Source organism: Balearica regulorum, chromosome Z (assembly GCF_011004875.1).
Source record: "Balearica regulorum gibbericeps isolate bBalReg1 chromosome Z, bBalReg1.pri, whole genome shotgun sequence".
NCBI classification, from domain to species: Eukaryota; Metazoa; Chordata; class Aves; order Gruiformes; family Gruidae; genus Balearica; species Balearica regulorum.
In genome coordinates this window covers 16298475-16325862 of record NC_046220.1, presented here as the reverse complement: position 1 = coordinate 16325862, position 27388 = coordinate 16298475, and the positions used below count along the sequence as shown (strand labels likewise).

General features: G+C 46.5%; 1 protein-coding gene across 2 annotated transcripts in view; it reads left to right on the top strand.

Annotated features, from left to right (window-relative positions):
• Window positions 1-26043, top strand: part of CORO2A (coronin 2A) — a 60238-nt gene extending 34195 nt beyond the window's left edge. The window contains exons 2-12 of one of the 2 annotated variants that reach the window (XM_075740492.1): window positions 3013-3213; window positions 8439-8555; window positions 13211-13360; window positions 13905-14084; window positions 14762-14878; window positions 16567-16671; window positions 17017-17113; window positions 19671-19783; window positions 20896-20986; window positions 21282-21553; window positions 22939-26043. In XM_075740492.1, coding sequence (XP_075596607.1) covers window positions 3013-3213; window positions 8439-8555; window positions 13211-13360; window positions 13905-14084; window positions 14762-14878; window positions 16567-16671; window positions 17017-17113; window positions 19671-19783; window positions 20896-20986; window positions 21282-21553; window positions 22939-23070 — 1575 coding nt within the window. In that variant the 3' untranslated portion in view covers window positions 23071-26043. The remainder of the gene's footprint in view (window positions 1-3012; window positions 3214-8438; window positions 8556-13210; window positions 13361-13904; window positions 14085-14761; window positions 14879-16566; window positions 16672-17016; window positions 17114-19670; window positions 19784-20895; window positions 20987-21281; window positions 21554-22938) is intronic. The other variant, XM_075740490.1, reaches the window with a different exon arrangement.
• Window positions 26044-27388: the final 1345 nt, after the last annotated feature.

Below are 27388 nucleotides of genomic sequence, written 5' to 3'. Positions count from 1 at the left end.
TTTAGAGATAACACAGCATTTGGTGTGTTGAGAGCTCTGATGGAGAACTTCTAGGAATGGTGACCTCTTTCCTCTGCAAGGATCTTCTTGTAGGTGCCATAGCTTGCACTGTCTAACAGCTGAGATCTGTCAGACCCCTGTCCGTGCTGTTCTCATTAACAGCCTGTTGGAAGATTGTCTCTTGCTGAGGAACCACATCTTGTCCTCTGCACGGCTTGTAGCAGGCAGGCTGTACACACAGGGGTTTATTTTACTTAAAAGATGTGAACTTTTTCAATTGTAAATCATAAGGTTTCAGTATGGTTTGGTGGCACTGTGCCCTTTATTTTCTCCAGTTCAGCCTTCTGTTCAGAGCAGGACTGCTAGGAATATTAGATCAAGGAGGGTATGGCTTTGACTAATCAAGTCATGAAAGGATTTTGAGGGACAGAGACCTATCACCACTTGAGCAACCTCTAGGGCAGAACACTCCTACGCACTCCTTCCAAACAAGTTTTTCCTAATGTCCATGCATCTGCTTTATTTGGGATTAGCGTCTCCCACTGTACCAGACACAGTCTGCTGATGCTGCACATATTCAGGCTGTTTTTCACCATATTTTATTGAAGAGTTTTTCTTTTTTTTCTTTTAATGCCGAGCTTTCTGCTGTGCCTGCAATTGTGTCAAGAGGGACACTGTTCCGCTGGGATTTGCCAATTTTGTGATATTCCCAGTCATATCTTGCCCTGTTGTCTGAATTGTAGGTGCTTTGAAGTCCATTCCTGTGGCACCTGAACCTTCATTCTACAAATTGAAATAGGAGAGAAATTGAATTTTAATTCTACAAATTGAAATAGGTGCTTTCCTAAGCACCATCTGAACTTGCATTTAATACCTTTTGTTTCCTTTATTCCTTATTCGCCATTAACATTTTACAGGTAGTCTGTATGGGATGTCAGTATCTTGCTGTGTGTTCCTGCTCTCTATAGGAATGATATCACAATAATGAATATCTTGCGTGTGCTTGGCAACTCCTTTCTGCAAAGAAGCCTTGAACCTCCAGACTACACACTCTCCCACCTCAAGAGCAGTTTAGCTAGAAATTCCTTGCAGCCAGGCAATTAATTTCCTTTTGGAAAGATAATATTCCTGCTCTAAGAAGGAACCACTGCATTCACCATCCACTGCAATACAGTGATTTCCCCTGCCCCCCCCCCCCCCCGCCTTGTGTGAGTAAACCTAACCACTAAAGCTGTAATGAGCATGAAGTTGTTTGAGAACACTGCACCTGGGTCTGTTTGGGGAGCTAGCCAGTTGCATATAGCCTCAGCTTTTCTTCTGCCTCTGAACATGACTTCTTCCAAGATTAGCTCCCCAGGATTGCTGTTTTCTTTTTCAAATAATTTGCATTTCGTTGATTTTGTTTGGGATAGGTAGCCCTCACTGCATCAGAGAATGTTTTGCACCTAATGTTTCCTGCACAAGAAATTTAATCAGCTAAGAATATGGACAAATGCAGGGTTAATGTAGGTAAAACATGCCAAGATAAAAGTGAGCAAGAAAAATGACTGTGAAAGCAACTGGTGATCTGCCAGGGCCAATTTTTTACAGGCATGTGTATTTGCCCAAGGTGGGGTTGGCTCTGACATGTGCCAGTAGATTGGGAGGAGGCAGGCAATAGGACAGGACTTGTGCCCTAGCACTATTCACAGCCCAAATCTTCCAGTGCAATGTGGAATTTGAGCTTTGTGGTTCTTTGTGTTGCTGGGTGCTTGTAAAGCTCCAGTTCTACTGCCCAGGATCAAGCAATACAGATTCCTAGGATTTAATAGTCATCCCAGAAGGATGCAATACCATGCCATCAAGGACATTCTGCTTTATAATTGGTCAGACCTCTGCTTGTCAGGTGATGATAAACTTGGCTTCCTGCCACTGAGTGCATGATTCCCTTCAATGACTTACCCACGTGAGTGAGCAGCCTAAGTCTTGCTGTAGCTCAAAAGCTGGTTGGGTTCCCCTCTCAAACTGGAGTATCATTGATCCAGTATCACTGATAATACTGTTCAACAAATGCACATCAAACAGATTGATATGGGGCAAAACCAAGCCCTCTCCCAGTCTTTGCCCATACTCCCGGCTGATTGTGTGGGGCTCTCTTTCACCCATAAACTTCTTTCCTGATCTGCACTTATTCTCCTTTGGGCAGTAGCATCTTCTCACCATTCCTGCCATGTGCCTTTTACTGTCTAGGTCTTGTGGAAAGAGCAGGAGTTAAATAGTCTGAATTGCCTTTTCTGACCAACACTGGTAGTTTCTTATTTGACATCAGTGCCATTAAGCTTCACGGCTCTCTGTGGGAAGGGATTCTTTTTTTTAGTGTCCTTTATGTATATCGTTTAAACACCATTTTAAATGATGTCTGTCAGAGGCTGTGGCGCAGTTATAAACCAGCCATGCAGAATGTCATTGTCAGTGGGAAAAAAACCAACAGGTGACTGTAACTATTCCTACGATCTGTCAAACCTCTTTTTCCCTTCACGTGAGCAAAATTTAGGCTCATTTTTTTTGTTCTAAACCACCTGAGGGCTAAACAAAGCATGCATCCAGACTGACTTGTTCACTCACCATCTTTCAGGCTTTCCTCACCCAAGGTGTTGTTTCTTTCATGCTTCCTGAGCTCTGTGCTACCAGGATTCATCTCCTCTTCAACTTGCTGCCATGTGACCCTGCTCCAGTGATAGGGACTGCTGGTGCATGCACAGCCCAGCTGGCTGGTGATAGAAGGAGCTGTCTTTTCTCCCCTGCACTCTCCTCTCTCCATCAGAGATGTGCAATGGGTGCAGAGACAGGTCATGCCCAAGGAGTGAAGACCAGTAGAGAAAAATGTGGCTGTCAGTTGCTGGCTGAAGGTTGGTGTGAGGAGCCCAAACGGGGAGGGTGAGCCTGTGCTGGGGAGAGGGGAGTGGGAGTCCGCAAGCCTTGATGGGACTGCTGGTCCTTATATCAAGGAGCATTGTGTTTCTCCCTTTGCAGATGTCGTGGCACCCACAGTACCGCAGTTCCAAGTTCCGCCATGTGTATGGCAAGGCTGCCAGCAAGGAGAAGTGCTACGACTGCGTGCCCATCACCCGTAACGTCCATGACAACCACTTCTGCGCTGTGAACCCCCACTTTATTGCAGTGGTGACTGAGTGTGCAGGTGGGGGGGCCTTCCTCGTCATTCCCATCCACCAGGTAAGCTCAGCTGAGGTGAGCTGCCTTCCGTGAGTCTGTTGAGAGGCTGGAGGAGAGCCACGCTTTCTAGGGAGCTGGATCACATGGAGAATATTCAGTTAGTGCTGTTGCCCGAGTTGCAAAATGATGGAAAGGGCCTCAGGTGCCCTAACAGGTGATTCCTGGGAAGTGTGTACTTAGATATCTTATGTTGCTACTTGCAGTTTTTTAACACCTTCCTTCATGTCATATATCATTTGCCTTTCTTGTGTAATCAGCAGGAACTGTGATGTTCAGATGTTTGTCTCCTAGGAGAAATTGCAAATAAAGAAGCAGTTAGTAGATACAGAGGGCAAAACCTGAAAGGTGCTTTAGTGGCATGGCTTCAGCTGTGACCAAAGGAGAATATGGTATGTTTTGCTCTTCCTTCTCCTTTGTGAAGGAATGGACACATAGTTATCAAGCAATAAAGCTCTTAAGCTTCAACCACTGATGCCAGAAAAGCTTCCCTTTCAGAAACAAATCCCATGTTTATGGGTTTTGATGACTTTGGGATCTGATGAGAGAGAGAAGCTGTCTGTCTGATGTTTATTGCTTCAGAAAAAATTAGGCATGCATAATGTGGATTAAATTCAGTATGAGATTATGAGCTTTCTGGAATCAGGACAGAGCAGATGAAAGGCAAAGGTTCAGCCTTTAATTAAAAGTTAATTGATGGTGTTATTGCAATGCCACTTTTTCAATGTATATTTGCTAAGGATGAAAGTGAACTGGCTATGCTTGAAGAACCTAGCACAGTTCCCGGCCTTTCTAGACTTTGTTTATTCAGCTCATTCACTGCTGGTGCTGTTCAGAGACAGTCCTTCTAAACTTAACCACTACCCTGTTTTTCTTGACTGAGTCAGTTCTGCCCCCTCGACCATGATCTGTTGAGGCTGAAGAACTTGTCTTTATCACAGAACTGCATCTATAAGCAGGCAGCTGGTGACTGTGGGATGTGGGGTGGGACCCAGCTCTTAAAGTGTTGGCAAAACGAGCTGAAGGTGCTTGCACTGCTTACTATTAATTCTTTTGTCTTCTCACCTCTTCTCAGCTCGGCTAGTCTTTTGTATCAATTCTTCCATTCTTAACACTCGCTCAGATATTCCACCCAGATCCGAAATACTGCTTGCAGAAGTCAGAGGCATGATGGAACTAGAAGATACAGAAAAGCAAAATTAAAGTACTTCAATGCAAATGTGAAATTTCATACGAGGAAAGACTTTGTGGGTTAGGCCTCAATCAGTCTGGGGAAAAAAGACAAATGAGCAAGATATATAAAACTGTGAAGAGGGCGAGGAAGAAGTGTAAGGAGCAATTCTTCTTGATTTGTGTGGTGGAGGGGATCCTGGAGACCAGGGAGCAGACTGTTAGTAGCAGATGTGAATGCTTCTGCAGTCCAGATGTGGAGGTCACTGGTCCATGTGCTGATGAGCCCAGAAAAATTAAGGGGTTCAAACAGGATGGAATTATGGAGAGGAGTTGGTCTACGAACTGTATTTGTTCAGATGCAGGTCCCGTAGTTCAGGAAGTCCCTTGAGGGTTTACCTTTGGTGGTGGATCAGGGAAAGGATCTGTACATGCTGTGCGTCATACAGCTGTTCTTCGAATACCTGTTCCTGACCCATGCTGGGGGGGAAGAGCACCCTCTGCCACCCACAGAAAGGGATTCCCTGAGTCTGGGGGCTGCGATGCCAGTTACTTTTTTTCATGATACAGTTCCAAATTGATGCCACCTGGTGAAAAGCAGCAGCTTTTGACTTGTGCTCCTGGTGGTGATATTTGTGGCTGCCACCTCCTCCTCTGTGTGGTGACCCATGGTAGACAGTGCAATGGTCTCTTGCCTTGTGCCCCCGGCTGCCAGGGCACCAAAGGCAGCTCAGTCTGGAGACATACGCCTAGGACAATATTGCCCTCTCATGATGGACAGCTGGCCTGTGGTTACTTTTGACTGGATTCACAGGAGCAGCCACATCCCAAGCCAGCCACAGTGTGGAGGAAAAGTCCAAGAGCCAGGATGACATGTTTAGCCAAAGCAGGAGATGGTAACCAGGACAGGGAGGGCTGCACTTTATGGGGAGGATGAACAACCTGCCTGGGAAGCTGCTCTTGTCCCTCTGCTGCTTTTTTTGAGTTCTGTGCTGCTGGAGGGGCTGCCTGACTCAGGATGTGCTCGAATCTAGGCTCAACCTCGCTCTGTTTAACCATGCCTCCTTGCTTGTTTGTTGTGCTCCTTTCCTGCTGAGTCATGGACACCAAACTCTCTCATCTCTCCTTGAATAAATACCACTTCTTGCCTTCTGCACCATTCTTCCTCTCTGAGAGCCTGGGGGTAAGGTAGGGTTGAGTGCTGCAGGGGTTATGTAGGGAAAGAGCTCTTTGCCATAGATACTCTCCTTTCAGCAGGCCTTTGCATTCAGCCTGAAGAGTATTTAGTTGAATATTTGCCACCACTTGGAGAATGGTCTTCTGTTGCAGGATGTGTCGGTTAGGTCCTCATAAAGATGTGCCATTGAAGCCATCCAGGTGGAGTGGCAGCACATCTCGGCAGAGAGGGAAGTGCTGTGGCCACAGCAGCTGCCTGATGCCCAGAACAGACTTTGTAAATCTTGCAAATCCGAGGAGACATGGGCTCAGTGACTGTAACTGGGAGATGAGCTGCTCTCCCACAGAGCGGCCTGGGTGTAGACTGGTATCCGGCACAGATGTGTTGGGGAAGTGCATACATTGCACGCCAAGGAGAGATCTTGACCCAGAGAGCAATTTTGTGGCCTTCCTTTGAAAGCCAAAGACCTGCCTTTTTCCTTCTCTGATGGCCAGACTTGGTTGAAACTGCATCTATCTCTTCCTTTGCAGTAAAAAGCAAAGGGATAGCAAAATGAGAACAAAGTTCCAAGACACAGGGAGATATTTGTGCCCAAGTCTTTGCAGTCTCCAGTCTTTCAGTGTGTCAGCACCAGGTGTGAAAGGGAGGACGTCTGTGGTTGTGTGGACCTCCTAGACACAAACCCCGCTCCCTTCTCTCTGGGGACAAGAACTATGAAATGAAACCCGGGATGACCCCTCAAGCCTTACCTAACTGACGCAATATGCGAGTGCTGAGCCATGATGTGACGACAAGGTGTGTTAGTGCCTTTTGGAGAACATCTGAGAAGTGGGGCTGACCCATCTCACAGCAATCTACCCTGTACAGATCTGCTGGTAGAGTTTTAACAGCTGTCCCGCTAGAAGCTGTTTTCATCAAGGAACTCTGAGTTTGGCTACTTTTCAAAAATGCTGGGAGCTTAGAAAGTGAGTGGTTGAAAAATTAATCATTTTCAAGCTCTGCAAGTAACTGTGGAAGTCAGGTACCTCTACACGAGTGCCAACACATCTAGTTACTGAAATGGTTTTTAATCTGTGAATGAAATTTGCCCTGCACATGAGGAGCTTTACTTCCACATGCAGATGTGCTTCTGAGGCCAACAGCCCTACCTGCCGTATATATTTGTTGGCAGCTTGGGGGTTCATGTGTTATGGGTTCTGCTCTGTCCCAGGGCTGCACTGGGGCAGGTGGGACTGGTGGGTGGGAGGGAAAGGGCTCCTTTTCCAGGGCCAGTTGAGCGTGCTGGGAATGTGGGGGTAGGAGAGTATTGCGTGAAGGAGCAGGCAGAGTGGGCTCAGGGCAGCCTGGGAGTCTCCCCAATGGAGTGGGGAACAGACAGGCAGCCAGCTCTGGGAGGGGATGGACTTCCCATAGGGATCAACAGATCCCTGTGGAGCTGACTGCCCAGCCCATTGAGTTGCCAGCTGGAAACCAAGCCCTGAAGCCTGCAAAAGGACACTGTGGGCGGGGGGAACGCTGCTTATTAAAGGCCTTTTATCTCTCTTCTGCCTTCCCAAGTCACTTTGTATTGTCACTGTTATAAAAGGGAATTGTTTTAGACTGTAGTCTAAAGAAGCACAGTCTTTTACATTTCAAAGCTCTCTGGGTGTTCAGTTTAAAGCAGGTTAGTCTCAGTCTACATGACAAACTTTCCAGTGAAGCCAGAATAGTTACACATCATGTCCTGTTCTGCATTCAAAACCATACAAATTTTCAAGGCTGGGAAAATTACATCCTAGCTACATCCAGGTTAGGGCCAGCACTGATTCCCCTCTGCTGTGCACTCTTAAGTCCCACCTCCGGAGTGGTGCAGGGATTACACCAATAGAAGTGTCTGCTTTTCAGGAGTGCATGCATTTGCATTCATTCTGATTTATGATTCTTCTGAGTGGGATAAAAGTAAGGTAAGCATCACCAGCTTGCCACCATGTCTCTCTCCTTAGGTTACTGACCTTTGCTCTTGGATAGATGTCTGGGATGCAAGGTGGTTGCTGGAGCTCCCCATACTTCTGCTCCTGACAGGGAGAAGCAAGACCTGCTCCAGTGTTAATAAATTCCCCAGCACACTTCCTACTGGGTAATAAATAAACTAACTTCACTTTGTAGCAGAGACTGTGCCTGCAGTACGGGTTTATCGTGATGCAACACAGCCCCCATGTGGAACAAGACCCTCAATGCGCCTTAGGGCACTTTGTGCAAGATTTGCACCAGTGAAGACGCTGCCCAAACGTGGCATTTTTTTTTAAGAGTCCGGAACGCTGATTGAATCTAGTGAATGGCTGTATTTGAACACCATCAGAGAGAAGTGGATAGCTTGGGTAAAGAAAAACTACATTTGTAAGTTGTGTCACAAATGTCTTTTTGCTTAAAAAATAAAATAAATGCTAACTGATGAGGCTAAAAAATATAAGCTAAAACTTTCCCTGCTTATAAGAAACATCTTCTGAAAGAGATTCTGTTGTTTTTCCCCTAAGATCTTTAAAAAAAAAAAAGTGGAAGATTCAACTCCTTCATAAATGTTTCCCCTCTAAGTTTTATTCTAGTGTCTGAGCCAAACATTGTCTTCTAACTACAGCAGTCTTGATTGCTGCATGTATACAGATTTCTTGATAGCAGTGTGTACTTAGGAAGGCCTGAGAACTTCTTTCCTTTCTTTTTGCTGGTGTCATCAGGACTTGGCTTGGAGGGACAGCAAAGATCGATTTTCAACAGATAGAGAGCACCCAGGGCTTTGGAGCATAACAAGCAGAAAGAGGTTTCTTGCTGGAGCTGGCTTGGATCTTCCTTGAAAATGTCCTGTAATTCACCTTAGGTTTGATGACATTTGGGTTTTTTTTTCCAGACAGGCAAGCTTGACCCACATTATCCCAAAATATGTGGGCACAAAGGGAATGTTTTGGACATCAAGTGGAACCCGTTCAATGACTTTGTAATAGCTTCATGTTCAGAAGATGCCACAGTAAGTTTACCCATTTGTACTCTGTGTTACTACCTGGCTAATGTCCTTTTTTGGGAAAGAAATAAAAAAGAAACCAAAAGGCCCATGGATGAGATGTGAAAGCATACATATATATATATATTTTTATAAAAAAGTCAGGTAAGAGTAAGATTCCTGTTTTTCTCTTCATGTTAGACCTGTGTGATCCCTTCCAGATGATGTACCAAAATCGGTGGGAGGAGGAAGATCTGTTTTGTGGGGGCTTGTGGTTTTTTGGGGTGTGTTTGCATGATAAAAACAGAATATGAATTTAAAATGGAATGACTATTCAAGTTTACTTGCTATGAAACTCTTCGTTTACTTTAAAATAAAAGCTTCAACACTACCTAATCTGGAACAGCTATTTTAGATTAATTCCCTGCAGAGCAAGTTTAAGTTTATTCTTACACTCAGTGACTCTGTAAAGTCATGCTGGATCAGTTATGGGGTAGCTGAGGAATCTGTGTCATACTATTCTGCAAAAGGCATAAATGAAATATGCATTTTCCTACTGAAACCACAGAAAGACTCCAGAGATGCAAAAGTTCATGCTAGTGCAAACCTATAAAAAGATATTGAATACATCATATCAGCTTTAAGTTTTAGGCAGTAAGTGGTTTGGCTGAAGTTAGTATGACTAAGATGTAGTCACATATTTTACTTTAGTGAAGGTGCAGACTAGTTGCTAGGAATTGAAAGATTCATGTTTGTAAGGGACAATTTAGCCCATATCTACCCGCTGAAAGGTTGCTTTCCATGTCCTGTCAAAAGTGTGATGTTGGCTTCTGTGATAGTGAGGACACCTGACTAACTACTGTGCTTTTTTCCAGAGATCTCACATGTATTTTTCTCCCACTGGGTAGATTCACCCTCTGCCACGCAGCATCAGGGAGGTTTCTCTTGTCATTTCCTCCAGCCCTGGCTTGGTGCACATCCTCTGCCATTTCAGCACTGCCAAACACCACTCCTGAATTGGAAATCTAGGCTCTTTGAGTTGTCCTTCCTGTTTAGTGACTTGCCTTTGCTTCTTTGGATATTCACATATTTTTTGAAGGCTTCTTTCGATTTTGGGCTGCCTGTGAGGGTTTTACTTTATCTTCCAACCTGTATGCCAGGTTTTCATGCTGTCTCAGAAAGGACTTGTGGCAGGAAGGCACCACCTCTCTTTTGAGCCTCAGATGAGGAATGAGCACAAGCTTCAAAGCTTCCTGCTGTGGTTACAGAATCACAGAACCATTTGTGCTGAAAGGGAGCACGTGCAGGTCTGTGGAGCTCGGTCTTGAAAACCTCCAAGGATGGAGATTTCACCACCTCTCTGGGGAACCTGTTCCTGTTCTTCATTGCTCCCATGGGAAAATTTTTTTCCTTATATGCAGTCAGAACCTCCCTGGCGTAGTCAGAGTCTGTTTTATCCCATTGTCCCGCCCTGCGCTTCAAGAGAGCCTGGCTCTATTTTCTCAGTAATCTTGTAAGTATTGAAGGCTTCTATCAGTTTGCTCTGAAGCTGTCTCTTTTCCAGGCTGATCAAGGCCATCTCTCTCAGCTTCTCCTCACAGGGCAAGTGCTGCTGCATCCTGAGCATCCTGATGGCCTCCACCTGACTCACTTATCAGCATCTTTCTTGCACTGCGAGGTGCAAAAATGGATACAGTATTCCAGCTGTCTTTTAATGATTGCTAAGTAAAGGGGTAAATCACTTCCTTTGATCTAGTGGCTATTTTCTTGTTGTTCCAGAGCAGGATGTTGCTTTCTTTTATCCCTGCCAGGGCATACTGCTGGGTCATATTTATTCTGTTGTGCACCAGGACCCCAGGACCTATGCAGAAGGGCTGTTCTCTGTCAGCTTTCTTTTCCAATTTCCTACTGAAACTTGGCACTGGATCATTCTCCAGGGTAAAGAACAGAAACACTGAGTTTGTCACTGGTCTCAGCATCAGAAGTTGTTCTAAGAAGTCTTGCTGTTTGTGACTGTATTCTCATTTTTGGTACTACCCTCCCGTCATCATCCTGGCACCAGGAAATGGGACCTTAGGGGTCCCCTGCATAGTGACACAGTGTAGTGACACCTCTTCCCTGTCCCCTAAGTAGTGAGGACAGCAGACTGTGTTTCTTAGTGTGACTGTCTTTCCTGGTACCTGGTAGCTAGACCTGTGGAGGTCACTTAGCCAAGCTCTGTTCAAAGCAGGCCAGTTAAAGACTTGTCCAGATGAGTTGGGAAGATCTCCAAGGCTACAGATCCCATGGCCTCACTGGGCCCTTCTTCCAGGGGTTGAGTACCCTTCTGGGGAAAATAGGGCTCTTCTGATCTCCAGGGAGTGCCCATACTGCCATTTGTGTCCATTGCCTTTAGTGCTCTCCTTGTGCATCTCCAAAGAGTCTGGCTGCATCTTCTTTCTGCCTTTCTGCAATGTAGTTGAAGGGCAGCCAGAAGAGCTCACCTTTGCCTTCTCACTCCTGTGCTGAAAAAATTATTTTCTTTCCAGCTCTCCACAGATTTGCTGTGCTCCTGTCCCCTCCTCATCTCAGTAGCTGCTGTTGGACCCACTCCATGGGGTCAACATCCGTTTTGTCCTGGCTTGTACTAGAAGGCACAGATTGTACCTCCACAGCAACAGATTGTACCTCCACAGCAACACTTTCTCTGTCCTGAGAGAAGTCTGAGGAAGTTTTTGGGGTCCCAGCGGTGTCCGCCACTTCCACTGGGCTGGACATTAGAGCCAAAGCCTTCCTTGCAGTCTGTTGTTAAAGGCCTGGTGCTCTCTGCCATTTCTCAACATTAGCATAAGCCACTGTTCTGGCTTGTGTGCAAGGGTGCGTCTTACTGGGCCAGGTCTCCCTGAAACTTTTGAGGAAGGCCACAAACTTCTGTGAAGATGGTGCAAATTTTCCGACACCCACGTTCTTCAGAACTTTCTTGGCCATTAACTAGTCTGTCTGGAGCTTGCCTTGGTGGAGAGCTATCTTTTGTGGCTTGTAGCTGGAGCCTGTAGAGTGGTACTTTTGGGCATGGGAGGGGATGGATAGTCTCTGTGAACACCTAGTGCCTTTTCCAGTTCCCACTGCTGCTTCAGCCAGGCTTAGGACTGAGGCCGATGCAAGTGGCCAGGGGCTGAGAGTTTGAATAGTATGGGGAGAGGGCTTATCCTCTTACCCCTTCTATTCCTTTGGCAAATCATCAGTCATGTATGAATTCAGCTTGCTGAAGATCTTCTCCCCTGTGGTTAGAGGGGCAAGTCTGTGCCTTTTACTTTGCTTTGTCAGGTTTTCTTCAAGATGCAGCAGGGTAGACATCTCATGAATTGTTCCTACTTGGCCTGGCAGGTCTGGCTCCAAGACCTGCTTTTTCTACACACTAAGCATTGCAATTTCTGCCATTTAATGCAGCCTGAGATTCCAGCCAGGGGCTTTTCCCTACTTTTACCGCCAATCATTTCATAACATGGGGAGTGAATGGTTCATTCTAGGCAGTTGTTCTCAGTGTGAACACAACTCTTCCTACTCTCTCAGCCCCACTCCTTTATTGATAGCTGTTGAAGTGATGCTTTTACCACTGTAGAAGTTCTATGGACCCCATGGTCCTTAAGTTTCTGATTCCTCAGTGGGATAAACACTGTTGAGAAGGGTGCTCGTGATCTTTCCCAGCAGGTCCCAGAATTTGTGCTTCTCCTTTGACTTAGAAAGGTGTGATCCTCATTGGCCATTGGGAGACTTGGGCAGGTGTGGCTAATTTCCATGAACTATGTACTTCAAAGAGCATTTCCCTTTTGCTTCAGGCTAAGTCCTAGAAAAATTATGACAAGCATAGTAATTTTTGTTGAGCCAAAGGGTTAATCATCTGTTAGCATCCTAAATACTTGTGCTTCTAGAGTTAGCGTGAGAAAGACTCTTTTGTTTCACCTGCATAGGTTTTTTGCAGGTTTCCTCTACTGTCTTCTTCCACCCCAGGAGGACAGAGGATTTTTGTCTTCATGCAGCATCCTTCTGGAAGAACTCAAGGCTGCAGGTAGACCTATTATGAGACAGCACACTCCCAGTGTTGAGTGACGTCAGTGCAGTGCTGGCCACTCTCCCTGCTCACGGCATCTACTGTGTGGCCACCTGGTTGGGCTTCTGTGTACTTTGACAAATGGCTGTGTCATTTGCAAAGCGTTCAACACTGGTGCAGTTTTTTATGGGACAAACAGTACTATAGCTGTCATCTGACCAGGGGAGTTCTCAATTCTTTCATCAGGTAGCATTGAGTGGAGGACTTCTTGGATCAATCACTGCTATAACATCTTCTGGGACTCTTTGCTGAAGTTTTTCAGATGTGCTTGTTTCTGCTCAAAGTTTGTTAGAAGGCAAGGTCTGCAAGATCTGTGGGAATAACTTTTTGTAATTGTACTGACAGCTGGGCCAGGTGTAAGGAGTGGATTGACAAGTTAAAACAAACTGGTAGAACTTCTGGCTAAATGTAGAGAGTTAAGAGGAGTCTTCAGGCCCACATAAAAGTAAAGACACTAATTTAAAGGCTTTATTCAATAAAGCCAGGAGAATTGAGCATTCCTACTGACTACGAAGGGAATAATAGTTACTGGTAAGTTCCAAATTAGCTCCTTACTGAGGAATCTCACAAAGACCCATCCTGTGCCATTCAGGTTAAAATCTGGGACATCCCCAAGCACTTGCTAACAAGAAACATTACCAGTCCAAAGAAGGAACTTCTTGGGCATGTTCGAAGAGTGGGCCTCATTGAATGGCATCCCACTGCTAATAACATCCTCTTCAGCTCCGGCTATGACTACAAGGTGAGTCTGTTCTCTGTGGAGCTCTGCTCCTGGGACACCGTATTTGGTGGGGTGTTTTGAAATTTGTTTTAATTTCAAGTTGTAAGATAGTGCTAAAGAGTTCAGAAGCCTTCTTTAGGGGAAAATTCCATGGTGACCCCAAAGGCAAAAGGACATTGCTACAAGTTCATAAAGGACTTGCTAATTTTGCAGCATTGTGATGAACTTTAGTCTACTCTGTCCTTCTCCTTTACTGGATTGGATACAATATGCAATACTATGCATTTTTGTTTGGCTTCATTCTTGTGCTAGTGCAAATATCTGCACTGATGCTGGCCATTTTTATGTATAAAATGTGGTTGCAAAGGAAATTAGAATATTGGACATTCTGAGTGTCCCTGATTTATTGCTCTAAGTACCAGGAATTATTTTAAATGCTGGAGAACAACGACTTATGATGGTAAGACCTATGCATGTAGAGAAGAGAGAAATAAATGAATAGGGTAGCCTGAGTTCCCAATTGGTCAGGCAGCAGAGGTCTGATTTTTTTGTTCTGTTGCCCCAGATAATGATCTGGAACCTTGACACCAAGGAGGCTGTTATCTCGAACCCAGTGAAGATCCTTGATGCTCACAAAGATGTGGTCCTCTCCATGTCGTTCAACACAGATGGCAGTCTCCTTGCCACAGCCTGTAGGGACAGAAAGATACGCCTGATAGATCCTCGTGCAGGAACAGTCCTACAAGTAGGTTGGGTTCAGAGGTTTGTGGTACAGCTGATCTCACCCTTTGGAGTGTTTCCACTTCTGGGTAGATTCACTGCCATTAAAGAAGAATTATCTGTGCCCTGTGTTGCCAAGGTACCAGATGGTGCTATTGCCTTCTACTTTTCATGCAACACTTGCTGTCATTGTTGAAAACAGGGTTTCTGCATCTTGCTATCATGCTAGTTGCTCCCTGAAACCCTTCTTGAAGTGCACTGTTTTCATAGCTCCCTTCTGCAGTCCTCTGTGGGATGCCTTGGGAGGGCTTATAGAGATCAAGTGGACAGGTGGATGCAACTGTACATTTGGCCCACTGCCAGGTTTGTTGCCTGTACTTTGTGTCTGTTGGTAAGATGAAGCTGACTGCGTTTCGTAGGTATTTGCACAAATTTGTATACGCAGAATATCCTGCCTACAGCTAATAGGCATTGCTGTGTGGCAAGTATGCGAATCAATAGTTAGATTGATTGGGCTTTTGGGAATGGTCCTGAAGAGTTTAGGCCGCCTTTCTTGGATCCCCATGCAATCCTGCTCACGGCAGTTCAACCAGGCTGAGCAGATCTTTCAGATGTGACTGAATCAGGGGTGTCATGTAATGTCAAATGCAGCTTTGCAACAGGTTGTGTCTTACTCACGCAATGTCCTTTCTCTTCCTATAGGAAGCCAGCTACAAGTCTCACAGAGTCAATAAAGTCTTGTTCCTTGGAAATGTGAAAAAGCTGTTCTCTACTGGAACATCTCGGTGGAATAATAGGCAAATTGCATTATGGGATCAAGTGAGTTGGACCAGCAATCTTAACCATATCAGCTTCAGTTTTCTCTTTTTTGCTGTCGCTATAACTTTTCCACCCGCCAAATACCCAAGAATTGGTTTATAATAGTAATTCAGAAGTCATCTTTTAAATTCTTAATGGGTGATAGGTCTTACTGCTATGACTCTGTTAACTGAATATGAGTTTCTGAAGAAGCTTTCAAAGCTTTCAACATAGAAATCCACCAGAACAAAGAGAATGCTGTGCTGAGTACAGGAAGAAACAATTCAAAAGACCTTTGGGTGGTCACTGCAGCTCTGACTTAAAAGCACCTCTTGCTCATCTTACTGGCAATTTGTTCCTAGTACTGCAAAGAGAAATGAGGTCTAGACACAGCCTACTCAGGTGAAACCCTCAATGGAGAAAAAGATATGTGGTGGTTTTGATTTCTGATGATTCCTGACAGTAGAGGTAGCATTTATTAGTCACTTCCAAGACATGACAGCTGATCATGATGGCTACTAGCCTTACAAAACCCCACTCTCCTCTACCTCTCTTATATGTAGTGAGATGCTTTTTCTTTGTCAGCATCTCACTTTGTCCCTCCATGTCAACCACCCTGTGGCACAATCTGCCTCTTTGTTGTGCTGTTACCTTTTGTACCAGCCAAAGCTGGTAGACCAGGTCTATGATTTGCCATTTGGCTATGTTTGAACACGGCTTCTTTGCATATGTGAGAGGCAAAGGACTGTGCTACTATCCAAAGGCTTTCCACAAAGCTGAGCAGTGCTCTGACACACCATGGGTCTCACATCAGGACTTCACTGCCTTCAGAGCTGCTGGAGGAGCTGGCCACACTTAGTCTGAGAACACAGTGGGAAGGCCTGTGAGGCCAGGTATGTGCAGCCTCCTTAGGGACAGGCATTGGCACAGGACTGCCCAGCAGGCATTTTTCTGAGGTCCACATCCACCCATGCCGTCACTGCATCTAAACAGAAGCTCTGACTTTCTGGAGACTGCAGCTAGGCAGTTCTTCAGGAAAAAGTATGTATTAACCCTATGCTAAATACATATTTATGTGACAGTAGCCTCAATGGCAGCTGTGGGTTGCCACACTCTGCCCTGTTGGGCTTCCCGACATTGCTCCTTTCAGCAGTGCAGAGACAGCTTTGTACAAGACATGTCAGCCTTGTGTACGGAGTGGTGTGCTATGTCCTCCTACCTGGCTTACCTGCAAAAGGCTGATGGGAGCTTTTGCCCTTGCAATGGGCACCTTCCCACTGTGCAGCATTGAGGCTGCTTGGCTGCTGTAGACTGTTCTTGTGGTGGGTAGTACACTATTGTGGAGGTATTGCCTCGACTAGAGGTAGTGAGGGAACGTGAGTAATTCAGGTGTGATGCAGACATGCTGCGAAGGCCCCTCCATCTCCTGACGTCTGGTGGCCCAGGTAGAGGCAGGCAGTGTTTCTTATTTTATCTACTTGTCATCAGGTGCCTGATGTGTTCTAGTGGTAGGAATTGATGTCCTGAGGTGCTGCACTCACTCAAGAGCCAGGGACAGAGCACCCATTTCCTACCCATAAACCTTTGAAAAAGTCTGTGCATGGCCCTCTGCTCAGGGCTGCTGCCAGGGGGGGTTCAGGTAAGGTGTCCCTGACTTGAGGTGACTGACAGATGATCACAGGTGTCTGTTTTTCCTGTGTCCTGCCCAGAATGACCTTTCAGTGCCTTTACTGGAGGAAGATCTGGATGGCTCCTCAGGACTCCTGTTTCCTTTCTATGACTCAGACACACACATGCTTTATGTTGTGGGAAAGGTAAGTGCTTTCCAAGTCAGAAATGGTGGCCTGTGTGATTCTTTTCCTGGCCTGTGTTGTGTCAGGCTAAAGTCAAAGATGCTCCTGAAGCACGTTAATCTAAGGGTATGGGCTGATGGGATGGGGCCTGAGAGCGCTGCAGCATCGGCCCACATTTTCCATTGCAAACATACCATGTTTACTGTGGGAAGGTACACTACAGAGCCCTAACCTTCCCACAAAGGAATTTGGGGGTAAATATTTGGTTCATTCTTGACCTTGCATGGCTTCTGGGGTCAGGCATTCTTCTCAGACCATCATACTGAACAGCAGAGCCTGATTTATGTTCATTTTCTTTGCCTTTAGGGTGATGGAAATATACGGTACTATGAGATAAGCCCTGAGAAACCATACCTGAACTACCTGATGGAATATCGTTCTCATTTACCACAGAAAGGAATTGGTGAGTGGCAGCGTATGTCTAACATTACAAGAGGATGGTGGCTGTCAGAGTCTAGGACTATCCAAAATATCATTTAGAAAAGAGAGTGAGTCAAATTCCAGTTTCCACCCAGGTTTACAGGTGCACAACAGTCAGCTTGGCCCAGCTCATCTATATATCACAGGTGGTATTACAGGGTCACAGCTTGGAGGGGTCCCTTCTGACCAGCAGAGCATGGGCTGGGCAGCTTTACCAGACATTGCTGCATCCTTTGTCACATACCTGTTCAAGGTGGATAGTCTGGATTTAAAGGTGGAGGATGCTCCTTGCCCTTTGTGAATCTGCTCCAAGATTTTTGGTACTGAACTCTGTTGATATTGTTTCCACTCTGGGATTTCTCTGCCAATGGGTGCTCCAAATCTTTATGCCTTCACTCTTACTGCTTGCCTACCTTCTCTTGTACTGGTGTCGTGGTTTAGGCCCAGCTGGCAGCAGGGTACCACGCGGCCGCTCGCTCACCCCTCCCCCAGCATGATGGGGAGGAGAAGTGTAACAAAAGGCTTGGGTCGAGATAAGGACAGGGAGTGATCACTCACTAATTACCGTCACGAGCAAAACAGACCACTTAGAAAGGAGATTCATCTAATTTATTACTAAACAAAACAGAGTAGAGCAATGAGAAAATAACATCAAGTCTTAAAACACCTCCCCCCACCCCTCCCATCTTCCCGGGCTCAACTTCACTCCGGGCTTCAACCTCCGCCCCCCTCAACGGGGGGTGGGGGCGGGGGAAGGGGGTTGCAGTCAGTGCAGCGCACTGTTGTTTCTGCCGCTGCTTTGTCCTCAGGGGGAGGACTCCTCTCATCGCTCCCCTGCTCCAAAATGGAGTCGCTCCCACGGGCTACAGTCCTTCACAAACTGCTCCGGTGTCGTCTCTTCCATGGGGTGCAGACCTTCAGGAGAAAACTGTTCCAGCGTGGGTCCCCCACGGGGTCACAAGTCCTGCCAGCAAACCTGCCCTGGCGTGGACTCCCCTCTCCACGGGTCTACCGGTCTGGCCAGGGACTTGCTTCAGCCTAGGCTTCCCACAGGCCACAGCCTCCTTCAGGTGCCTCCACCTGCTCCGGCGTGGGGTCCTCCACGGGCTGCAGGTGGAATCTCTACACCCCCTCATCCTCCCTCCATGGGCTGCAGGGGGACAGCCTGCTTCACCATGGTCTTCACCACGGGCTGCAGGGGAATCTCTGCTCTGGCGCCTGGAGCACCTCCTCCCCCTCCTTCTGCACTGACCTTGGTGTTACATCTTCGCACTTCTCTCTCCGGCTGCAAAATCTTTTTCCCACTGTATTTTTTTTTCCCTTCTTAAATATGTTATCACAGAGGCGGTGATTGGCTCGGCCTTGGCCAGGGCGGGCCCATCTTGTAGCCGGCTGGCATTGGCTCTGTCAGACACTGTGGAAGCTTCTAGAAGCTCCTCACAGGAGCCACCCCTATAGCCCCCACCCACTACCAAAACCTTGCAACGCAAACCCAACACACTGTTATTGAAAAAGAATAAATTACTTAAAGCTTAACAGGAAGATCCTTCCATTATTCATCTTTTGTAATCCTTCCAATGTACGGCATCGTGATTTTAATGTCATAGTCTCTTTAAGAATCTTTCCATGAAAAGGAAGTGTACAAATATTTTCAAAAGGCCTGAGTGTATCAAATCTACTTTACTAACCTGATCTGTTCTGCTGATGAAAAATACTGCTAAGGTTATTGCACAATAGCTTCTTTTCCGATACTGCCAAAACAAAATACAATGTAGAGGAGTGGAGCTTAGATTTGCATTTAGATGAATGCGTAATGTGAGGATCAACAGTCCTTCACATAGAATCTACTGTTTAATGAAGTAATTCGGTATTAGTAGAAAACAAGGCTTCTGTAGGACACTATGAAGCAGGGTCTCCAAAGAGAGGCAATGTCTTTTATTTAGGGAATTGACATGGTTGTAGGCTTTGGACTGTACAAACTCATGGGAGAAAAATCCACTGAGGTTGCTAGGTACTTAGAGACCTTGTGTGGCTTAGCAGTCTCTGAAAAACAAATGGTGCTGTCTGACAAAGTAGATGTTCGCACCCTTCTCATACTCCATTCTGCTTTGGAACAGTGTTGGGGAGCGAAGAAACTGGGCCAGAAGGGCTTTCAGCCTGACCCATATAGCTATCGTGGTGGTATTTAGGTGTCCTGAAATCCCTTCCTGCTGATCCTGACAGTCAAATCCTGTGGCATAACCTGCCAGTTCTGCTCAGTCCTGGTAACTCTATTTGCACCTCATGAGAATGAATAAGGAACAGGAGGCTTAGCAGGAGAACCACAGACCCTGTATGTAACTCTGTGACCTGACAAAAAAAAAATTATTCAGTCTTGTCATTTGTGCCACTGAACCAGTTTTGGGTGCAAATTTCAGACCATGCTGCTGTGGACCTGATGTTGTGACTTCTTTTGTTGTTTAGTGACCCTTTTCCATGGTAGATGACACTAACTTTCCTAGTGAGATTTATACACTGTTTCTTTCATGCTATCCCACCAGGAATGATGCCAAAGAGAGGACTTGAAGTGTCAGCTTGTGAGATTTTCCGTTTCTACAAACTGATCCCAACTAAAAGCCTGATTGAGCCCATCTCCATGATTGTGCCTCGACGGGTAAGTTAATCTCAGGTCGTGTTCATGTCTGGGACAAATATCAGTGAAAAAGAGGGCAGTGCCTCCTCTCTGTGACTCTGGGGGCAGGAGAGTAGGTAGAACAAGAGATTTTCTCTCTCCTGGTCTGAGGGACAAAGCTGGTCCGTTTGTGGGGCAGCCCTGCCAACAAACTCTGGCTGGGTAACTCAAGAGTTAGGTCTCTGTGTAATGGCCAACTTTCTAAGACATGCTTACCGATCTGCTCTGCTTGGGTGCAGCAAGGGCTCTCTCTGACTGTCAGGTCAACTTGCTGGCTGTAAACCATCCATTGGTGGCACCTGTTTGACATAATGACAGAGAGAGAGGTTGGATGACATGAAAATCTCCTTGTGAAAGGAAGAAGCACCTCCCTGGGAAAAAGGGAATGGTGAGTTCCCAGGTCTATACCCAGTGGGTGCAGGTGTATTACAGGCAGTTGTTTTGCAGCATGTAAGACATGACCCATTGCACTGAGAGTGATGTAGAAGTAAGTCTCAGAGCTGGTGTGGCTAGAGAATGACCCAGATCATGAATCTGTAGCTAGCCAAGGTAGCTCCCATGTGACTGTGTGAGCAAAGGTACATCGTGAATGTCAGCACTGTACCCTGTACTTCCAGAAAAATTGGAAGTTATGAGTGCCTTGAATTCAGAGAGACAGCAGAGCTAATGCTCATTTCAAATACCAGTCAGGCATGCTCCTCCAACATTATTGCCTCGGCCAATTTCTGTCAGCTGGTGATCAGCTGATGATTTGTGACTTGTATCCATCCTTCACATCCACTTCTTCATCCTCAGGAACACTGAGTTCATGAGAGTTGGGTTAGCTTGTGTCACCAGCCTCCCCCAGTCTGTTGTCAGGATGTGTAAAGGCCTCACTGGCAGGAATTAAAATCACTCTTTAGATGCACTTCTGAGTTGGGTGAGGAGGAAAGAGGCTCAGAGCCGGTGAGAAGGTTTTATGACCATGCCGGTGAGCGCTCATGACACTCCCTGTGCTGAAGGGAACAAACTTCTTTCACTGCCACAATCAAGTATGGTCACTCCAAGCCAAAACCTCACTGACATAGTGACTCTGGACTTTTGTTTGCTTGCAGTCGGAGTCATACCAGGAAGACATCTACCCCTTGACCACAGGAGCCCAGCCAGCACTGACAGCACAGGAGTGGCTGAACGGAGTTAACAAAGGTCAGCACGTGGAGAGCTCCCCAGCCCTTCAGCTCCCCAGGGCTTGGGTAAGCTGCCTGGCTCTCTGGCCTGTTAAGTGCCAGAGAAAGAGGAAGGGAGGAAAAGGAGAGACATAACAAATATGACTGTAAGCTAAAATAACTTGGTGGCTAAAATATTCACTGCTGTGAACTCTGGAAGCCGCTCCAGTCAAGTACCTCCATGTTTATCCCTGCAGGTTGTTTGAAGGAATTGCTTACAGCTATTTCTGAGTGTGGTTTGAGTGTGCTAACCTGTCACCTGCCTCCCTCCTTAGGGCCTCTCTTGGTATCTTTGAGACCAGGCTCTGGAGCTGTGAATGCCTCACCACAGTTTCTTGAGCCAGAGCCACTCATGAAAACTACTGACCTAAGCCAGCAGCAGGGTCGAGGAGGAAGGATGCTGCTGGAGGACATGCAGAAGCCAAGTGACATCGAAGACAGCAGAAAACAGCTGAAAGTGGAGGAGAAATTGCCAAAAAATGAGCAAATGCGCCTCTCCAATGGCTTTGACATATTTGAGTGTCCACCACCGAAAACTGAAAATGAGGTGTGAATGTCTGGGGTGAAGGGTTGGGGTTGTGTGGGGAAGCCCAGAGTCAGCTGGCAAAAGGATGCAGTTCACAAGGTGACAGAATCAGAGGAGGATTTATTTTGCAGACCTGGGCCAGTGCAAGCTCTTCGTTCTTTGTGGGGGCAGAAGCTCTGCATGCCCTGGCTGCCACATGCGAAGCAGAAATGTGTCCCAGCAGAATCCCATCTGAGGGGATCTGGAAAGGAGGGAACAGTCAGTATTCCCACTTCTTAGGCATTCTTGTGGCACCCTGGTGGCTGGCTGGGGACAAGGAGGTCCTTGTGACCTCCAGTTTCTGGAGAAGAGAAGGGAGTTTATGCAGTGTAACCCTTCCATGAAAGCTGTGCTCAGAGAGCCTAGTGAGGCAGCAGGGACACCTGTGGAAGGAGTGGGTGTACCCCATGGGCCATGGCGCATCCATGTAGTCTTAAGTGTCCAACCGTGTTGTGGACCCTGGCATGGGAAAGGGACTGGCTCTGCCCCTGCCTCAGCTGCTCACTGCTGGGGGACAAGTTGGCAGTGCAGTGCCATTGAGGCTGGCTGCTGGTCACAGCCTGCTCCCAGGAATGGCTCCAGAAAAGGTCCTGGCAGCTCCATGATCTGTCTTCAGCCATGGCCAACCGCCTCCCTGTACAGTAACCAGAGCTTGTACAGTGGTAGATCTCTGTAGTGTTTTGCAAGTCCCTTGTCATTGGCAGCTCAAGGACATTTTTGAGTATGTGCAGCTTGTTTGTTTTAGGAACCCTGGAAGGATTTCCTTCCCATAGCCGTGCTCAGGTCTCCTTTTTGGCTCTGAAAGATTTTAGTGTCTGCAGCTTGATGTGGCAGGAATTTCCACAGCTGTAGTATGAAAAGGGATATTCTTCTGCATGTTTCTGAGCTGGCACCCTGAGGTTACAGAAGCAACCTGTGCAGAGCTGAACGCTTTGCTGTATGCACAATGAACGGCCAGGCTAGTCCCAACTTGAGAGGACAGAGCATGATCAACTGGAAAAAAGAAGAGAAGTAAAAGGACTCGCCCAAGGTCAGAGTAGGAGATGTGGTAGATCCAGGAATTTAGACTCCAAATACGCTCTGTGTCTAGGCTCTCTTTGAGTGATCAGTGCTATGAAGGTTATTTTTTCTGATCTTTGCCACTGAATGAAGCAGATGTAGCATTATTAAGTGGTAGTCACAAAGACCTGCACTCACAGCCCAGGCTAGTGGACAGCTGGAGCACTGCTGATGTTCAGTCTGTTGGTTGAAGGCCTCCTCCTTATATGCTGTTTCTCTCAGAAGTGATGTGACAGGACTGGTGGCATTTGACAGGTTAGGCTGTGTTTTCTTAGTGTAAAGGAAGTAAAATGTGACTTTTCTTACAGCTCTTGCAGATGTTTTACCGGCAACAGGAAGAAATCCGTAGACTACGTGAGGTGGTAAACCAGAGGGATGTCCAAATTAAACAGCTGGAGCTGGAGCTCAGAAACCTCTGCATGGACGCAGGCCGTTACTGAGGGTGCTGGCCTGCAGCTCTTTGCACCCCTGGCAACTGGAGCAGACTAATTCCTATGAATAACTGCTCCTAGGGTTTTTGCTGGGGGAAAAATTGATGCTTCAGGCAGCGTGGACTTCCCTGGCTTGTGGTGGTCACATTTCCCTAATCAACACCAGACAGTTATTGATGGACTTGCTGCACTTCTTCAAACTCCCCTTGCTTGCCTGCTCACTCATGTCAGAAGCTCATGCATTAATGATAGTGAAAGACTTTGGAAAATCTTGCTCTTCTGGTCCTGGAGAAGCCACCTGTTAAGCTCTAGGAACAACCTGTTCTGCTACCCCTCCACATGACATGGGTGGGAGACTGAAGGCAGCTGCCAGATTCTTCTCCCACCCCTGGACCCACCACTGTGGCTCCCATGGCCGCTGTCCTCCTGCCCTGGGAGGCCACTCCGCAGCTGAACTTCAGAGGCACCTCTAGCTCTGAAGCGATCCTCATGCACCCCTCTCGCCTCACAGCTCAGCCCTGCAGCCAAGTGGCTAGGCAAAGCTGTGGCTGCCCTGACCTGGTGCTGGGGATAGTCCCGCTCTGAGCGGGAGGCTGCACTAGGGCTGCCAAGGGCCAGCACTTTTGTGACAGATAAAGGAGAGTTGGTGTTTGGACGTCCTACCTTAAAGAGGTAGCGATGTGGGTTGGTTCTTGCCAGAGAAGCTGCAGGTGCAGCAGAGGTCTCTGGGTCCTTTGAGTCAGCAGCTGCCTTGCCCTCCCTTTGCCAAAGACCAGCCACAGTCACCTGGGGACAATGGTCCTGCGCTGCTCATCGGACAAATGAATCTGCCCACGCTGTTGGTGCCGGGGGTTTTGCCAAGAGGGATCAAAAGGATGACGGGGGGTTGGACCCTCAGCCCACTGCTGACCTTTCAGCAATGGTGCTAGAAGTGTGGTGTCAGTGACAAGAGGATCACAGGACCATGGCTGGTCACGAACAGCCCTCCCTGGTTGCTGGACTATTGCTTGTCCTTTTGCCCGCAGCTGCTGCTTCCTTAGCTCCCATGTGCCAGCGCGCCTTGTCCCATGCCTGCAGCCACTGACAGCTGCAGGGTCCTGCTTCCCAGCTGTGTCATCCACCCCCCTGCATCCTCCAGGGCTGCCCCATCTCCCCAAGCCCTACAGCCACACTCATCTGTGCCCTTCAGCACCAGCTCTGTAGCTCGCTGCCTTCCCCAGCCCTTTGCTTAGGGGAAGAGCAGCTGCAGGATGCAGGTCCCATCCTTGGTTTCAGGGCTGGCACCTGTGACCAGTTTTATGCAGTCTGCCTGCAATGTGCAGAGCTGGGCCAGTGGCAGCACGAAGGGAGTGCCCAGACCTGCCTGCCTCGTCAGTGCCTGGGGGTCTCCTCTCATTTGTTATTGTGTGGGGCAAGAGAACACACTGTCAGTTGTCCCCAGGGTCTGAGCACAGCAGCAGCACCGGAGGGGAAATGTTTTTCCTTGCCCCAAATGCAGACCTCATGGAGATGTCTTAAACCCAAGCAGCGCAAGCAACCACTGTTTAATCTGTAACTGTGCACCTCTGTTGTGACACATATAGAAATGAATACTATGCTTTGCTAGTTCCCTGAAGCTTAATGATTTCCCAAAGTATAAAAAAAAAAAAAAAAATCTCCATAGTCAGAAATTCCTACAAACAGGACTCCTTAGCAAGGGGACCTAAAGGCTGTGCACTGCCTGTGCTCATGTGAGATACCCCTCTGGTTGTCCCTGAAAGCAATAGCCACCAGGGAGCTCAAGGGCACTAAAAACTCTTATATGAGACTCACATAAAGATTTCTGCATCCCTTTTGCTCTGCTGCAAAGACTTTACCCAGCTTTCAAAAATATTTCATTCATTTCTAAATAGCAACAACAGATCTGGGTGCTAAAAAGTCACAAATACTGTTTCTTTCTGCAGCATTATAGAGAGGGGGTAGATGTTAATGCTCTTTGGGAAGAGTCCTTTAGCATCAGCCACTTATTTAACATCACTCTTTTGGTAAAAAATAATATAACAAAGTTGTTGAAACAAACTTCAGCTCATTTCAGATCCTCTAGAATGGACTTTCCTGTGCCCTGGGAACACTGCAGTATGCAGTTATGTGGAAAAGCAGCTCACCCCAGATAAAAAGCTTTAATCCAAACACATGAATCTTACAGCAGAAGTGGTCAGGCTTTCTCACCAAAGAGAAGAGCTATGTAAGAAATCAAGAAGCTCACCGTTTTTCAGCCATGTCAAACAGGCCTGACAGCTTCAAACTTCAAAGCTATTTTCATAGAGGGTAGCCCCAGGGATACCCACTCTGGTTTTCAAGTTGTCATTATCAGAAGGAAGAGCACTTGACACAGCCTCAGCAGTCCAGGGGATACAACACTTTCCTTGTCACCATATGTGTTTTATTTGCTGGTTTGTTTTTTTTTTTTTTCTTATTTTTCATACAGAATAAATTATTTAAATTATTTCCAAGTTAATGTAATTTTTCCAGGGGATTTTTAAATCCTCCTAAGGACTGTTTCTTTGTTATCCTATGACTAGCTAGCATAGAAAATGGTTGGACACTATGGTTCTTATCTTAGGGTTGTATTGATTTCAGCATTTCTGGAAAAGAAGTTGCTTTCATTTAGGCTTTGCTGGCAACATTTGATAAGGCAAGACTATTTAATCAAAACTTCTTTTTTAGACAGTATGCCTGTAAAAGCATAGACTGTGAAATGTATTTCAATTTGGAGCTTAAGTGCAACCATAAATCTTTCACACAGAGAAAAAAAAGTGGAGGAAGTGGAGTTATGTGTTAATGAACTGTGCCTAAATAGACTTAAGTGATCATTTTAAGTTTCTAAAACTCCTGACAGCTTTGTAAAAAACTGTAAAACATGGGGATAAAAACCAAATTTGTGCAATGAAAAGCAAATGGAACTGAATAATAAATATATTTAGAGTTTTACTTTTTGATACATGCAAAGTTGTTGGTTTTTTACTGTGTTTTTGAAGCAACTAAAAATTAAGCTGAATCAAGGTCACAAATGAGTGTCACCTGCTGTCTGTTTTGGTTGCGTGAAGCTGTGGCCTTACATTAGTAGGCAGGTTGTACACAGTGTTATGCACATGGGCCTGTCTTCTTACATCTTTCCCATCTACCTTTGATGCTACAAAGGGATGGCCATTTCAAACCGTTCTGCATTATACTGCAGTGTATGGTGTCTTGAGCAAACTGAGCCCCCCTGGAGATGCATACTGCTTGGTGAAGTGTTTCCTGACCATGCCGCCTTGCAGTCCCCGTGCTTCTCTTGTCCAATGCACTCTGACCAGGCTCTTTTAGGTGTTCCACATGAGAAGGGTTTAATATGTTGTTAACAAATGTACTTATTTGAGGACATTTGATGTTAGATGGGATTTTGATTCAGAGGAGTGAAGCAGCAATCGCAACACAAGCACAATATAGCAGTTGCAACATCAGTTGGATCACAGTACAAACAAAATTCGCATTACTGGTCTTTATACACACTGTCATGATGCTGGGTATCTCCAATCACCAGGAAGAAACACATGGGTTGAAGCCAGCTCAAGACTGTAGCTCTCTTCAGAGTTTGTTTTGTTGGCTGCTCAGTTTTCATGCTTTATGTTGGGCTGAGCCCCATGCTGGTCTGTCTGGCTCAGGAAATCATTCACATCTTTTGATTAACTCAGGCTACCTACACAACCATTTGATCACTCAACTGATATGGCAGTTAATCTAAACCAAAAGCCGATACCTTTTCCATTGAGATAAGTTCAGCCTTCTTTACAACAGGTGTAGTTGCTCCTTATATTCTTCTCTGAGCATCATGAGTTCATTGCCTGTGCCCAACTGCTCTGAGTCTCCTTCCACTTGTAGAGGTTTGTTGATCAGTCAGTCACAGCTTTGGGCATGGAGATGTTCATTGCTGCATTCAGGATGTAACTTTTGTTTGACAAAACATATTTCAGACCAGTCTTAGGGGAAAAAAAAAAAAAAAGATGGAAATTGCTGGAGAAAGTCTGCGCTGGGAACTTTGTGCACCAGCCATGCAATTGGCACTGTCACCTCCTGACCTCTCTGTCTCATAAGGGACCTTGTGCTGGGGAGGGTGGCTGGACAGGTGCTGCCGTAGAACAAGTCCGAGGGTACTGTGTCCCTCCTCTGGTGCTGACACTGGCTCACTGCTCTGAGAAAAGCCTAGAAAAAGGCCACAGCGGGCAGGTCAGTGTGGGAGGCAGAGGAATAGCCTCCAGCACTTTTGCTGTCCTGGCGTCATGGCCACTGAACCACAAAGACAAAATAA